The sequence below is a fragment of the Myxocyprinus asiaticus genome, chromosome 13, assembly GCF_019703515.2.
Source record: "Myxocyprinus asiaticus isolate MX2 ecotype Aquarium Trade chromosome 13, UBuf_Myxa_2, whole genome shotgun sequence".
NCBI lineage: Eukaryota > Metazoa > Chordata > Actinopteri > Cypriniformes > Catostomidae > Myxocyprinus > Myxocyprinus asiaticus.
The window spans coordinates 43151908-43167184 of record NC_059356.1 but is presented as its reverse complement, the minus strand read 5'-3'; the positions used below and the strand labels follow the sequence as shown (position 1 = coordinate 43167184).

General features: G+C 39.4%; 1 protein-coding gene across 3 annotated transcripts in view; it reads right to left on the bottom strand.

The window, feature by feature from the left end:
• LOC127450013 (MHC class II regulatory factor RFX1-like) overlaps positions 1–15277 on the bottom strand; it is a 29033-nt gene that overhangs the window by 2584 nt on the left and 11172 nt on the right. The window contains exons 5-17 of one of the 3 annotated variants that reach the window (XM_051713709.1): positions 13904–14001; positions 13113–13548; positions 8803–9002; positions 7251–7370; positions 7021–7154; positions 6131–6249; positions 5932–6038; positions 4837–4988; positions 4499–4596; positions 2727–2876; positions 1833–2041; positions 790–943; positions 540–585 (exon numbers count right to left, since the gene is read on the bottom strand). In XM_051713709.1, the coding sequence (XP_051569669.1) occupies positions 540–585; positions 790–943; positions 1833–2041; positions 2727–2876; positions 4499–4596; positions 4837–4988; positions 5932–6038; positions 6131–6249; positions 7021–7154; positions 7251–7370; positions 8803–9002; positions 13113–13548; positions 13904–14001 (2023 nt within the window). The remainder of the gene's footprint in view (positions 1–539; positions 586–789; positions 944–1832; positions 2042–2726; positions 2877–4498; positions 4597–4836; positions 4989–5931; positions 6039–6130; positions 6250–7020; positions 7155–7250; positions 7371–8802; positions 9003–13112; positions 13549–13903; positions 14002–15277) is intronic. The other 2 variants (XM_051713710.1, XM_051713711.1) reach the window with 2 other exon arrangements.

The window sequence follows — 15277 nt, the reverse complement described above, 5'->3', positions numbered from 1 at the left end:
TTAAACAAACACGTAGCAGCAACTGCATTTTTATATTTCCTGAAGAAAATGTGAGTGGTGTTTGCTTATGCAAAAGTTGCTGCCACTATGCTAGAACACTGCCTTCAATTTAAGTCTATGGCATTTTTTTAGATAGATAGATCTATAGATGGATCTAGAAAGAAAGAAAGAAGAAATAAAGAAAGAAACACAAGAGAGAGAAACATTAAAGCAGATTAAAGGTCTTGGTTGTGTTTGTTTACATTTGAATTTTTTCATAGTTGGAGTTTGAATTCACAAACAGTTAAACATTCCATCAATGTGTATGGGAATTTTGGAGATTGTTGATTGGCCGCTACGGGAAAACTGTAAGTCTCAAGGGATTTTGATAAAACCCTAAACCATGTCTGTAGAATAACAGACCATAATGGTGATGTTTACATTTGCCAGAACTACTAATAAATTTCAGCATGGTGAAAACTTCAACAGGTACACACATTATGTTTGTTTGTAGAGGTAAATGTGTTTATGGTTATGTGTTTGTGTGTGAAGCAGCTAACCTTTATCAGGATCCAGTGGATTCAAACTTCTGCCAAGAGTTGCAAACTTCAATAAAGAGCAAAACTTAGAATTACCACATTTAAAAAAAAATACATTCTTACTTTATTTTTTAATAGCGTTTCAATCACAGTTCCTCACACTAACATCCTGTTTTAAGTGCCTTGACGCACTTTTGTTTTGTATTACTCAGTGAAATGAGAAGTATGTCTGATATTATGCAAGTATTGCTGTCTTTGAGTGTGTTTGTACCTCTCCCATGACAGCGATCGGCGTTTCACCCTTGGCCTGTGCGACTCTGTGTTCTATCAGATAATACATGTATTCATCATAGAGCAGACGGATGAGGTGAAAAGAGCCAAAGCTGGCTGCACTGCGCAGAGTCAGATCTCTGATCACCATTGAACTAAAAAGAGAATGAGAGAGAGATACAGGAAGAGTGAGAAGTTAGGTAGATAAGACAACAAAAAAAAACAAAAAACAGTAAGCATTTCAATAAGTGGCTCCAACTGAGATTATAGCTCTGTTCCAAAACCTAGTGAGCTGCCTACCTAGGCAACATTTTTAAGCATACATCATAGTCACACTGAGGACACAAGTGCTGTTCCAAACAAGTAGGCTGCAAAATTATTGCTGGCTTCTTAGACACCTACTTTTGACCCAATTTTAATGGGAGCACTTCATGCATCGCAAATGAAAATTGTCCAACATGTATGCAATGTTGTTTATAAAAGTACATTTTATTTTATTCAGTACTGAAAACACTGGGGGGAAAAATAGTGATAAAGAAATATACACATGAGGATTTTTTAATTCATCTGATAAAAACTAACTATTATATTAACTGTTTTAATTCATTTAAATTGTTTTAATTATATTAAATACATTTAAATGACAATTATAATTATACAATATATTATGAAATAAAAAAACAATTATAATTTTGTTATATTTTTTCATTTATTATCTTTTTACTTTTTCAATTATTTAATTATTATCTTCAACCGAAGCATATACCATTGATTAACAATCTCTGAGGTTTATGAATACCGTTAAAATTAAATTTACCTATGCAGAAAATGAATGGAATTTTTACTTCCGGAACCCGACTGTTTCGCTCCAAGTATCGATTTGTTAGCCTAGCAACATGCTAACGTCATACTCTACCGCAATCAACTGTGCACCTCTAATGCACTTCACATGAGGAGTGCTATTTGTGTGGTTTGTTTGAGTGACAGTGACTTAATGCACGTGATGCAATGCGTCTAACATTGGTTTACCGTTTTGAACATCACCTGTAAAAGCTCCACTTCAGCAGGAAGAGTTTAGCTGCTTTAGGGAAGGCAGAACTGGACTGGTACGGCTTTAAGACCTGTGAAACCACACCATCCAGCCAGGCGGCCCACTGTTCCAGAGAGTTCTGTTGCTGGAGAGTCAGTTTAAAGTCCTGCTCCAACCGCTGCACCACCCGATCTTCACATCGGCACACCCATGAGGCCTGTTCCTACAGAGAGAGAAGAAAAAGAGACTCATGAAACCAACCTAACTGGCCCTAGTCAAAAGAGCTCACCCTCAAGTCTCTACCATGTTCAGGTTCCTAGATTTGTGTAGGGTCCCTCCTTCACTCTATGGGATTTTTTTCCTGCCCATTTTATCGTACTCAGGCAAAAATCATAAAAGATTATATTACACCTCAAAAAATTGCTTGATTTGAGGTATCATTCATGTCGGTAGCACAAACGGTGCAGGACAAGTAATACTTTGGGGTTTGCCCAGTATGAGTAACAATGAAAGTGATTTTGCCTTAGAAACACAAAATGTCTTGAAGGTTGAAGGTTCGAGCCTGCCTGGGGCAATCCATGATCCATCTATAAAGCAAGACACAAAGGGACTGTCCCTTTAATAAGTGTACTGTAAGTTACTCTGAATAAAATCCTTAGCTAAATGACAACGAAGTTGCCCCTGCTGAGCAATCACTTTCAAGACACATATAATTTGTAATGCTAAACATTCACTTGAGTTTCCTTTCCCTGACAGACAGACAGACCACAAACACCCACCCACACTCACAAATACATGCCAAAAACGGTTCCTCTCAGATGGTGACAGAAAGCTCTAGTTTGACTCATGTAAATACAGCATTCAGCTTCAAATCTGACTAGACATGGGATCTGAACAGGTGCACACACCTGCACGTTGGCAAAGTCCACTCTGTTGAGGTCACTGAGCATCTGGTTGATCTGCGCAGTGTTTTGCAGGACGGCACGAGCTGCCTGGGCCAGGTGGTTTAGAGAGGTGTATCTGCGCAGGGTCTGAGCAAACGCGCTCGCAGATGTCACCTAAACAGACAATGGGCCAATTCATAAAGAGAAAGAAAGGCATAAATGAAAGGGTAGTTTTTTGTGGGTATTTGCAGTTTATATAGCAAAAGTATTTATGTGATGTTAACTAGGGAAATTTCCATAAAAAAAAAAAAATCACTGTCAGATAATAATTTAAAAACATGAAAAAGGGAACATTCTTAAAGGGATAGTTCACCCTAAAATTAAAATGATCTAATCATATACTCACCCTCATGCTATCCCATATGTGCATGACTTTCTTCTGCTGAACACAAACAAAGAATGTCTCAGCTCTGTAGGTCTATACAATGCAAGTCAACAGGGTCTAAAAGTGTGAAGATCCAAAAAAGCACAAAGGCAGCATAAAAGTAATCCATACGAATCCAGTGGTTTAATCCATGTCTTCAGAAGTGATATGGCAGGTGTGGGTAAGAAACAGATCAATATTTAAATCCTTTTTTACTTTAAATCTCCACTTTCAAACATCCCTCCTAAACGCTCTTCTCTTTTAAGAGTTCTGATTCTTTTGTTTTTGGCGATTCGCATACTTTGTACATATCAGGAGTGGTGGTGGCGTAGTGGACTAAAGCACTGAACTGGTAAGCAAAAGGTTGTTGGTTCGATCCCCACAGCCACCACCATTGTGTCCTTGAGCAAGGCACTTAACTCCAGGTTGCTCCAGGGGGATTGTCCCTGTAATAAGGGCACTGTAAGTCGCTTTGGATAAAAGCGTCTGCCAAATGCATAAATGTAAATATCGCCACCAAGTGGGCAGGGAGGAGAATTTATAGTAAAAAAGGACCCTGTTGACTTGCATTATATGGACCTACAGAGCTGAAATATTCTTCTTAAAATCTTAGTTTGTGTTCTGCGGAAGAAGAAAGTCATACACATCTGGGATGACATGAGGGTGAGTACATGATGAGACAATGTTAATTTTTGGGTGAACTATTCCTTTAACCTTTGCATTGTGATTTTTCATTTACCTATGTGAAAGTCATTAGGGAAAGTTTTTATGGACTTCAAACACTTTTTTTGAAGTCATCTCTGACTTTCCAAACTAGACGCAACCATGGTTTAGTATTGCATTTCTGACCATGCCTTACAAGCATACTATTTTTTAACTTCCATTTAGACGCAGTGCAGCAATTATTATTAGTCCTATTTAAAAAAACTGACATTTTGTGGTATTGTTTGTAGTGGTGTGACACTCACAAATGAGTGTAGGTTTTCAGTGGCTGATGTCGATGCTAATATCTAGTGTGCAAGGTGTCAATATATTATAAATAATTCAACTTAATGATGGCAAACGAGACAAATGAGAATCGCTTACATTAAATTAACACTTATTTTACATAACATTACATAAAATTTGTAATGGTCTGTAGATTTTGGAACTGACGCAAGGTGGAGGTAACACTTCAATCACAACACTTTAATCTGCAAAGTGGACGCAGTTATCTGCAATGCTGATAAACTCAAAATGGCCAAATATTGGCTGATTTATCAACCTAGATTTATATAAGATCCATTATGATGAATTTAAATAAAAGGCACACATTGCAAATTCATAAATGCACACATACACATACAAATTATAATAACTTGAGATCACTGACCTTGACACGAACCATCTCTTCAGGAATGTTCATCATGGCGTTAGTCAACCAACTCTCCAGACTCTTGGCAAAGTTTCGGATGGCTTGTGTTAAGGCACCTGAACAAAGAATTGAGATACTTCAGCAAAATACTGTATATTGTGCTGAATGTGCTGTAGTGTTATGTAGCGTGGTTCTGGATTTTGTGTGACGACTGATGCTTTGTCATCACCAAGTTGGAAAGGAGGAGGTAAAAAATGGGCCACTGCTGGCAAAATGAAATCCACCTGATGGATCTCCAAGTTCCGGCACATACTGTGCTGAATACTGATATGCAAAGAGAACATTGCGCAACTCACTGGGAATGGGTCTCAGAACGTCTGGGATGAGCATCTCCACTAGGCCCTGGTACAGTGTGTTGTCGCAGTCACGGCTCCAGCGAAGCACTGGATCATATTTACACAGCAGCACTAGACATGACTTGGGCAGTCGCTTCTCTGACTCATCATGTCTAAGGTATTAAAAGGTATGAGGTCAAATATGAAGAACATTTTTATTATTGTATTGTTCGTGAACTTACTAGCCTTGGCGATCATGATTTTAAAGGGATAGTTCACCCAAAAATGGAAATTCTCTCATCATTTACGCACCCACATGCCATCCCAGATGTGAATGCCTTTCTTTCTTCAGCAGAAGACAAACAATGATTTTTAGAAGAATATCTCAGCTCTGTAGGTCCATACAATGCAAGTGAATGGTGACCAAAATTTTGAAGCTCCAAAAATCACATAAAGGCAGCATAAAAGTAATCCATACGACTCAAGTGGTTAAATCCATATCTTCAGAAGCAAAATAATAGGCAAGGCTGAGAAACAGATCCAAATTTAAGTCCTTTTTTTCTCTAAATCTCCACTTTCACTTTTACATCTGAAAGTCACATGTGGTGCCTGTTTAGATTCACTTTCACATCTGAAAGTGTAAGTTAAAGTGGAAATTTTGATTAAAAAACAACTTGAATATTGTTCTGTTTTTCACCAATATTATATTGCTTCTGAAGATATGGATTTAAACACTAGAGTCATATGGATTACTCTTATGTTTCCTTTGTGTGATTTTTGGAGCTACAAAGGTCTGATCATCATTCACTTGCATTGTATGGACCTACAGAGCTGAAATATTCTTCTAAAAGTCTTTGTTTATGTTCTGCTGAAGAAAGTCATACACATCTGGGATTGCATGAGGGTGAGTAAATGATGAGAGTTTTCATTTTTGGTGAAGTATTCCTTTAAGTGATCATCCCTAGGTGGGACTTTAAACTATCATTATGTGATTGTATAACTTGACACTGTCAAACCAAAGTCCTCCTAAGTAAAATTCAAGTCAGCCACAAAAATGTATGACTTGACATGAAGTGTTGGTTTCAAGGTTTTCGTCATGTTGAGAAACACATTTACACAGATAATGCTGCATCTCCTGCCTGGCTTTCACTGAACCTCCAAAATGTTTTCCAGAGCGTTTCCACCAAAGGGAACTGCAGGTTGACCATCACATCCAGAATGGCCTGAAGAAATGAAACATCAAACATCGCCATCAATAAAAATCCCTGCAACTGAGTAGTCATTACAGAGAAGCATTCAAACAGAGAAGCCTCACCTCGCAGTGTTCTCTGTAGAGTAGCTGAAAGCTCTTAAGATGTTCCAGCTCAATGCCCTCTGGCAATGCTTTACCCTGTAGGTCGACATCAGGGAACTCTGGAAGGGCCCGGGACGCATCTAAACATCAATCATAACAGCAATGATATAATGATTTGTTGCTATTATCCCTTTTCTTTAATTAAATTTTTATTCATATTTTTCTAAACTGCATACTTCAAAAACAAGTTAAAGAAATGCTCAATTCATGTTATGCTGAATCAACAACGTTTGTGGTATAATGCTGATTACCACAAAAATGATTTCAACTTGTCCCTCATTTGTAAAAAAAAAAGAAAGAAAAAAAAGCCAAAAATCACTGTCACGATGAGGCACTTACAATGAAAGTAAAAGGGGCCAGTTCATAAACATTAAAATACACACTGTTTCAAAAGTATAAAGCACAAGGCGTAAACATTGTACAGGTTAGCATTATATTAGTTTGATAAAATCAGGGATTTAATGGCGTTACAGCGTTTACCAGATTACAGGGTTTACCGGTGTTAAATTGTAATATTGTATATTACTTTACACAGATAAGGATAGTAAGTGATTTTATCACACTAAAATCACGTTTACGTCTTGTGGCTATACTCTTGAAACATTGTCTATTTTAACGTTTATCGACTGGCCCCATTCACTTCCATTGTAAGTGTCTTACCATAACCATGATTTTAGCTTGTTTTTAAAAAAATAGTGATGAGTCGAAATTATTTTTCTGGTAATCAACATTATGCCACAAATGCTGTTGATTGAAATCAACCTGTATTGAACCCGGAACATTCCTTAAAAACTCTTGATAGAATGTCCAGTATCGAAAATCAAACTGCCAGTGATCATGTCATGACTCACCCAAAAACTGCTGGTACTGTTGCACCTGTGTGCTGATGTCCGACAGACCTGAACTCTGCTGCTGCTGCTGTTGCTGTCCAGATCCGGACGACATACTGTTAGTGATTCCCTCCACCTTCTGTACCGGCTTCAACCTGCAGGGATACGGAATCAGAGGGGAGAATCAGCCGGACTGAGACATGCAGGAACCAGAGTGATGGAGAGCTAAAGAAGAGAGCAGGTGTGTCCACCTCTGTTTCTGGGAGAAGGGCTGCTGTCTCATGGCCAGGTGTTGCTGGTCCTCCATCAGTCGGAGTAGAGACGAGTTGGCTTTGATCCGCAGTCCATAGTAGTGATATTTGGAATTCCCTCTGCAACAAACACACCAAAGCTTAAGTGCACCTGGTGACCTGGACTAGAAGGTCATGGAGGCTTCTAACCATGATTTGTGTGTGTATGTATTTTGTTTGGGAGTGAAACAGTGAAGTGCGATTATTAACAATGAAACATTTTACACAATCTGTGTAACCTCATCAACAGTCAACATTGATAAACAGTACTTAAAGGTCCACTCAGTAATTTTTTTGTTCATTAAAAAAGTTTTACACCTAAAGAAATTAACTGTAATTGTGAAACGTATATATAAAATCATGACCACTCACATGAGATGGAGACTCTAGTCATATCAGTAACCTTATAAAAGCTGTTTTATTGTTCATGGAGAGGGTCCCCTCATGGGGGCTGCTATGTTAGGATCACATGATCAGCTGAATACTACTTGCTTAATCTCCTTAATCACCTTGTTATTGGATACATTAACTCATGGGTTAAAGGTGATGTAAGCGATATTAGCATTCTGAAGCTTTCACCTGACTGGGCCATTGAATTAGCCATGCCCCCTCATTCCAAACCCCGCCCTTCAAAGATAATTTTGAGACCAAAACCGAGCAAAAGAGCAGCGTTGTTTGTTCCTGTGGCTGTCAAATTCAACAGTGGCACAATAGCGCCCTCAACTGACAAACATGAATCATAGCCTGAATGATCCGCTTCAAATACAACACTATGAGAACGTGCAAAATGTTTGACAGGTGAAAAGCCACACATTTTTGTTTGCTGTTTACAAAGTCACAGAGACTGGCGACAGCTGTCACAGAGACCAGTGAGATATCTCAGGACACTTATTTCATTAATATCTTTAAGGGAGTAGGAGCATTTTTTGCATACTTTTCCATGAAAGAAATTGATTACAGCACCTTTAAATTAATCATAGCTAACTGTAAATAGTGAATTATTACAATTACATCTTTAACTGAAAACTACTGTGTTTGAATGATGCTGCATCCAGGCCCTTAGGTGTCAGTGTAAGTCCAAGATCACATATTCAAAAAATACTGAGTGCACCTTTAATGAAGTGTGTAATTTTTTTTGTGTGTGTTAAAAAAAAAAAACTTTCTCCTATCCAAGTTTAATATGCAGAGACAACTATAAGTAAGCCGAAAAATAGGATGGCAGGGGAAGAGTAATCTATATTCATGAGGAAACTGATTCCTGATTGGTCGGAGAAACTATAACACAACCCTAACCCTAACAAATCAGGAAGCGCTTTACTCATAAATATGAATTAATCTAACTCTTCCCCTGCCATCCTATATTACAGAAACATCTGCTGTGTGGACCCCAACCCCATGAACAGAGCGCTGAATCATTGTTTAGAACCAGTTCACTGAATCAATTGATTCAGTAAGATTAATCGAATGCTACTGTTTAGATTATATTCTCATGTAACCTTGTACTTTCTCTCACCTTGTGCCCAGGCGTCTGGTCCTCAGCCCCATGAACACAGAGCGGATGAGTTTCCCGAAGGACGCTGCGTTCACGGGCTCCAGTTTCTGTTCCTGACAGTGCAGCAGGTAGTGGCAGTAGAGTGTGGATCGGGGCAAACTCACCCCTTCTGCGGTCTCATAATTATCCAATAACCACTGCACCTGAGGGCCAGAGGACAGCTGCAAGGATAAGACACACACACAGCCACACACACACTCAGACAGAGAGCCCAGGCTAAGGGATATCCTAAGAAACACGCAAACACCTAGGTGCAAAAATGTGTGTAGCTGTTCGCATGCAGACACTCTGCGTGTATTAGCGGTAGACCAATATATCGGTTATACCAATTAATCTGTGCCGATAGTTGCTTTTTGGAACTATCAGTTATCAGCAAAAATCTGGCATCTATTGGCGTTTTCTATTTTTTAAAATTATTATTCCTCTAAGTTCCCCCTCCGGAGGAACAGCTTGGTATTACAGTATAACAGCGGCCTCTAGAGGTGAAATAAAAACAATCAATGTCTTGACACCTTGTGGGAATTCTAATTATCTAAATCTTTCATCATTGACAATTGTATTCATCTATATTTTTATCCTCACTTCAATGCATATTTTGATATTTGGATTAAATAATCAAGTGTTCTAAATTTACGCAAAAAAAAGTGGATGCATGCCTTATCATTAAATACATCACGCCTCCAACTTCATATCTTGTGAATAAAAAAAAACCCTCATCTGGTAACCTCATGTGTATATACAAAATCCTTAATCTGGTGAATTTATAGACTGTAATAAGCTTAATTTGGTAAATACTTAAATATAGATCATTGTAACAGAGCCAAGTCTCCTTCATATCACAATAAGTGTCCCTAAATAAGTACGTGTATTTCGGGCTTGTTTATAGTTAATAGTCTCGCGTTGCGCGCCAAATCTTCATTTTTTCTGGTTATTATTGGGATTCTGGTTGCAAAATAAACTGCATCTGGGATTTTATTCATTTTGGACTCTTGTAGCCTCTATGTCTGTTCCCTTCATAGTTAGGAAAACTAAAAAAAAAAAGAATAATTCTATAAATTGATTTTCAAAACTATTGGCAGATTAATTGGTTATCTGCCTTTTCCAACACCTTAGTTATCGGTTGACCACTAGCATGCATATCTATTTTAAATATGCGGTCATGAAAAGTGTACATTATTTAAGGTCATCATGAAATGACATTTGCAACCTGTTTTACTTCTGTAATGTTAAGTATTTTAGAGTTAAATACAATATTCGAGAAAACAATGTAGGGTGGAACTTAATTTTGTCTATAAAGTATAGATTTGATTGTGAAATGTGGGCATTCGATACCAGAATGTCTTTGGAATAATGTGGACTGATGAATCATGCACAATACGACCAGTAACATGCATTAAAAGGAATGTTCCGGGTTCTGTACAAGTTAAAGGAATATTCCGGGTTCAATACAAGTTAAGCTCAATAGAACGCATTAGTGGGATAACGTTGATAACCACAGAAAATTACTTCGACTCACTATGGTTTGCGAGCAGGTTTTAGGGGCCATTCACACCAAACATATTTTTTAAATCAGTCTGCGCTGTTTTTCAGAGCCACATCTTACTGTTTTCTCAGCATCTTGCACAGGAGCACCACATGGCTTTTTAAGACTTAGTGTAAGGTTAAAAAGAAAGACAACTTTTTAAATGCCTGAGACACATGCATCCTGTTCTATTTGTTGTCTAGCTTTTTTAGCGGAAGAAAATATTATGTCTGGACAGCCCCTTATTCTACACAAGAGCTGTATAGCTGATGAGATATGTACATTCACTATGGAAATTTCGGTAACACTTTGCATTAAGGTTCCATTTGTTAACATTAGTTAACAATTTTAGTTAACATGAACTAACAATGAAGAATACTTTTACCACATTTATTTATCTTAGTTAAAGGTGCACTCAGTAATTTTTCCCCATTAAAAAGTTTTACTGCTAAAGAAATGAATTGTAATTTTGAAAAATATGTGTAAAATCATGACTTATAAGTCATATCAGTATCCTTATAAAAGCTGTTTTATTCTACATGGGGCAGGGGCGCCCTCATGGAGGCTACCATTTTAGAATCACATGACCAGCTGAATACTACTCACTTAATCTCAGTAACCGTCTTGTTATTGGACACTCACTCTTGGATTAAATTAATCATGGCTGATTGTGAATAGTGAATTTCTACAATGGCATCGGTAACTGAAAACTATTGATTTTGAATGATGCTGCATCCACACCACTAGGTGTCACTGTAAGTCCAAGATGACACAAACAAAAATCTGCTGAGTGCACATTTAATGTTAATTTCAACATATACTAATACGTTTTTTTTAAATCAAAATTTGTGCTTGTTAACATTGTTAATTCATGTTAGTTCATAGTGCATTAACTAATGAACAATTGTATTTTTATTTAACTAACATTAACAAAGATTAATTAATGCTGTAAATTGTTAATTGTTTATTCATGATACTTTATGGATTAAATAATGTTAACGAATGGAACCTTATTGTAAAGTGTTACAAAGATTTCCATGACTTTTCACAAAATTTTAAATCACAATTTAAAAATTGCCTGATATTTCCAGGTTTTCCATGACCATGGGAACCATGAAATTAACATGTTTTATCTTTATGTCTTGCAGTACTTCTGAAACAGTATGGCTGCATCTGCCGGCAGGCTTTTCCCCACCTCTCTAGAGCTGGGGAGGGGGACAAGGGGATGAAAAAAAAAAAAAGAGGAGCAGGAAAGGGCAAGGTGGAGCGACAGTGAGAGAGAGAGAGGAGAGAGATAAAAAAAAAATTGCTTGCCGGTTCCCAGACATGCCGTCGCCTGGTCCTCGACCACTCCACCCTCTGGCGGACGACAGCCACTCCTCCCCTGGCGGACAGGAGCGAGTCCTCCCGCGAGCCCCTCCGCCCCTGGCAGCGACTCCACCACTCCAGGTGGCTGACAGCAAGCCCCTCCTCCCCTTGCGGACGGCGCCCATTCCTCCGCTTCCAGGCGGCCGGCAGCGACTCCTCCGTCCCCCGGCGGACGGCAGTGGCAAGGACTCCACAACAGTGCATCCCTCCTCCCTCCCGGGTTTCGGGACCAATGCAACAGGGTAAAGGATGGGCAAGGATGAGGCGGGAACCGGACGAAGCATCAAAGTAATATTTTAATGAAAACACAAACACAAAAACACACACGGCAGCTGCGTGTGGCTCTCTCTCTCCCGAACTGCCGCATCCGGCTGCATTTATCGCTCTCCTCAGCTGATTAGCCCGACTGGGGGCCGGGCATGCGTAGTCACGGCACGGCCCCGCCCTCCTCCTCATCACAATGTATTTTAATGTTTATGGCCTGGCACTATTCACTTCCATTGTGAGTGCCTCACTGTTAAAAAAAAACAAAAAAAAAAACAAGGGATGGGTTAAAAATATATATATATTTTTTTCTTTTTTGAACCCGGAACATTCCTTTTCCTTTAAGAAATTAAATAGGGTCAATTCTGATTTCATGCTGACTTTCTTAAACACAATGTCCCCAAATTTGCAACAAATGGCAACATTTTGTTACACTGTGAATGTCATGGAAACATATACAAGCCTCCCAAAAAATGTTTCTGCGTGCCGTGGCATACAATACGAGTATGCAATGAAGCGCTAAATAAATGGGATGCCTCAATCCTTGACTACAAGAATTATATAATGGAATATGCACCAAATTTTAAGGGCATTTCTATATATTAACAAAATGGTCATTAAAGTATCATGAATATTATGATATAAAATATGGTTATGACTAAATTCAATGTTTTCTGCAATGAACACGTCAGCACAGTGAAAGACAACAAACTACACGTCAGCTGGCCAACTGCCGTCATAAATATTCAAAAGTCAACCTGATAAGTGTGAAACATTTAGTTAATGGAATAAACCCCAAGAAGATCAGATTTGAATGTGACCGACGACTACAACTGAGTCACCCTGCTCTTTAACTGTGCTCTCTGACGTATGAACCATGCATCAAATTTGTTTGCGTGGCGGGAAGTGGGGATTGGTGAGTGACGATGAGTGACGATTAAAGCGATAGTTCGCCCCAAAACCGAAAATTCTGTCATTTACTCACCCTTTTCTTGATCCAAACCCATATGAATTTCTTTTTCATATGAGTTTGGAACAAAAGGGTGGGTAAATGATGGCAGAATTTTTATTTTTGGGCGTCCTACTTCTTTAAGCCCCGCCCCTGCTGTCGTCATACCTTTTTGTCTGCCGACGGCACGCTATTGTCCTCGCCTTCGTTTATACTCACGGTGGAAGGAGAGGCGCGGGTGGGGTGCGTATAACCGTGTCCGTTTCCGCTCCCGCTGCTGGCGAGCATGTAGCCGCCCTGAATCACGTAACTCCCGCTGCTACCGTTAGCCTCCCCTCCAGAATCAGAACCGTTAGCCGCCGCCCCCGCAGTTGCCACTACAGCTGTGACTCCGCCCCCAGCAGCTGAAGTGGGATTGGCCACAATCTGCCCCGTTCCCGCCACAAACATGGACACCCCGGGCGATCCAGTGGTCACGGAGACAGTTAAGGGGGTGCCGGGGGATGTGGCCTCAGATCCAGAGGCAGGGGTGGTCTCGTAGTACTGTCCAGCAGTGGTCTGGGTGTACAGAGGGGCGTCTGTGTAGGAGAAACTGCTGGAACGTCTGTATGAAAATAAAAAGGGTCAGGACACTGAATATTGTTAGGACATATGAACAACAGCACATATGCCAGGGTTGGGAATCATAAGGAATTAAACGATTCCGGTTCAGATTCATATTCCTCTTTTACAATTCTGTTAACAACTCTTTTAGTACTTTTGAGAAAGAAATCTCTGGAAATAACAAATGCAATTTTTATTGGGTTTACTGCTCTCAGCAGCCTGTTATTGGCGGAAGAAAGCACGTTCGAGAACAGTTACTGGAACCGAAAGTCAGTTTGGTTCCGGTATTTTCCAAAACACGTTTTTCGGTTCTCAACTTTAGCTGGGTCTGAGTGGTTGTTTCCATGAATACCCACATGGTGCTGGTGGTGTAGTTTGTGTCTCCTCCTTCCACATACTGCACCTGGTTAGAGTACACATGCTGGACTGGGACCTGTTGGAGCTGCTGCTGTACCTGTGCCACACACACACACACACACACACACACACACACACACACACACACACACCAATACGCAAAATGAGACACATTCTGACATATCGGCCTACATTTCTGTAATGAAGTTACATTTAGTACACTAAAATGATCTAACATCATCAACTAATTTTTCTAACTGAAAACTTCTTCACCAACACACCGGGGGGGATTCACTAAACAGTTGTGCACCTGGTATTTCAGGATATAAACCTGCATCGTATTCACCAACCACCCACAATCCAACTTAACCAGCCGCTATATGTGCTGATTTAAGGCTGCGCTAGGCCTACTTAAATTAAGTTGTTGTTTTTTCAGTGCAAGTCATGTCTAGATTACTAAAATTAAACGTTTCCATCTGCAACTTGTAATTACAAAAGCTCCAACTTGACTGCCATGACACAAACGACCAAAATGACAGTGGCCTCAACCATTAAAGGTAGCTTACTCATATTTCTGTTTGGTATGCCATTTTATACAACCAGTGTTACATGGTCCGCTTTCTTTTTTCTTAAACATTTCGTGAGAACATATAAAAGGCAAATTAATGAATTAATATAGTGATTAAATATTTTGATGTCATCTACAACAAGGTGCATATGTATCCATTTTGCATTCTGAGCATTGCCATAGAAGCAAATAATTTCTGTGTGCAGCAAGGGCATAGCCAGGAAATTACTTTTGGGTGGGCCTCAATAAAAATAGATGGGGCAAGTTTTCGTTCAATTTTATTTTTTTTACCAAATTTTCATTAACGACAGAAAAGCGGTGAGTGTAAGAGTTACCGTCCAATTTCCCTGATCCAGCTAGATGTAAAAATGTTTTAATCGGTTTGGCTAACCAATTAAGTAAAGTTATGACATCTCTTATACATATAGATCAGGTGGGGTTTATTCGGGGCCGCAGCTCTTCTGATAACATTAGGCATTTCATCAATATCATGTGGTCAGTAGCGAATGATCAGTCTCCGGTCGCTGCCATCTCACTTGACGCCGAAAAAGCATTTGATATGGTAGAATGGGACTATCATTTTAAGATTTTGGAAATGTATGGGTTCGGGAGTACATTCGTTGGTTGGATTAAGTTACTTTATAGACACCCGGTAGCGGCAGTACAAACAAATGGATTAATTTCAGATTTTTTTGCTCTGGATAGGGGCACCCGGCAGGGTTGCCTTCTTTCCCCATTATTGTTCTGTCTTGCCCTGGAACCATTAGCAGCCGCAATAAGAAAGGAGGATGATTTTCCAGGGGTG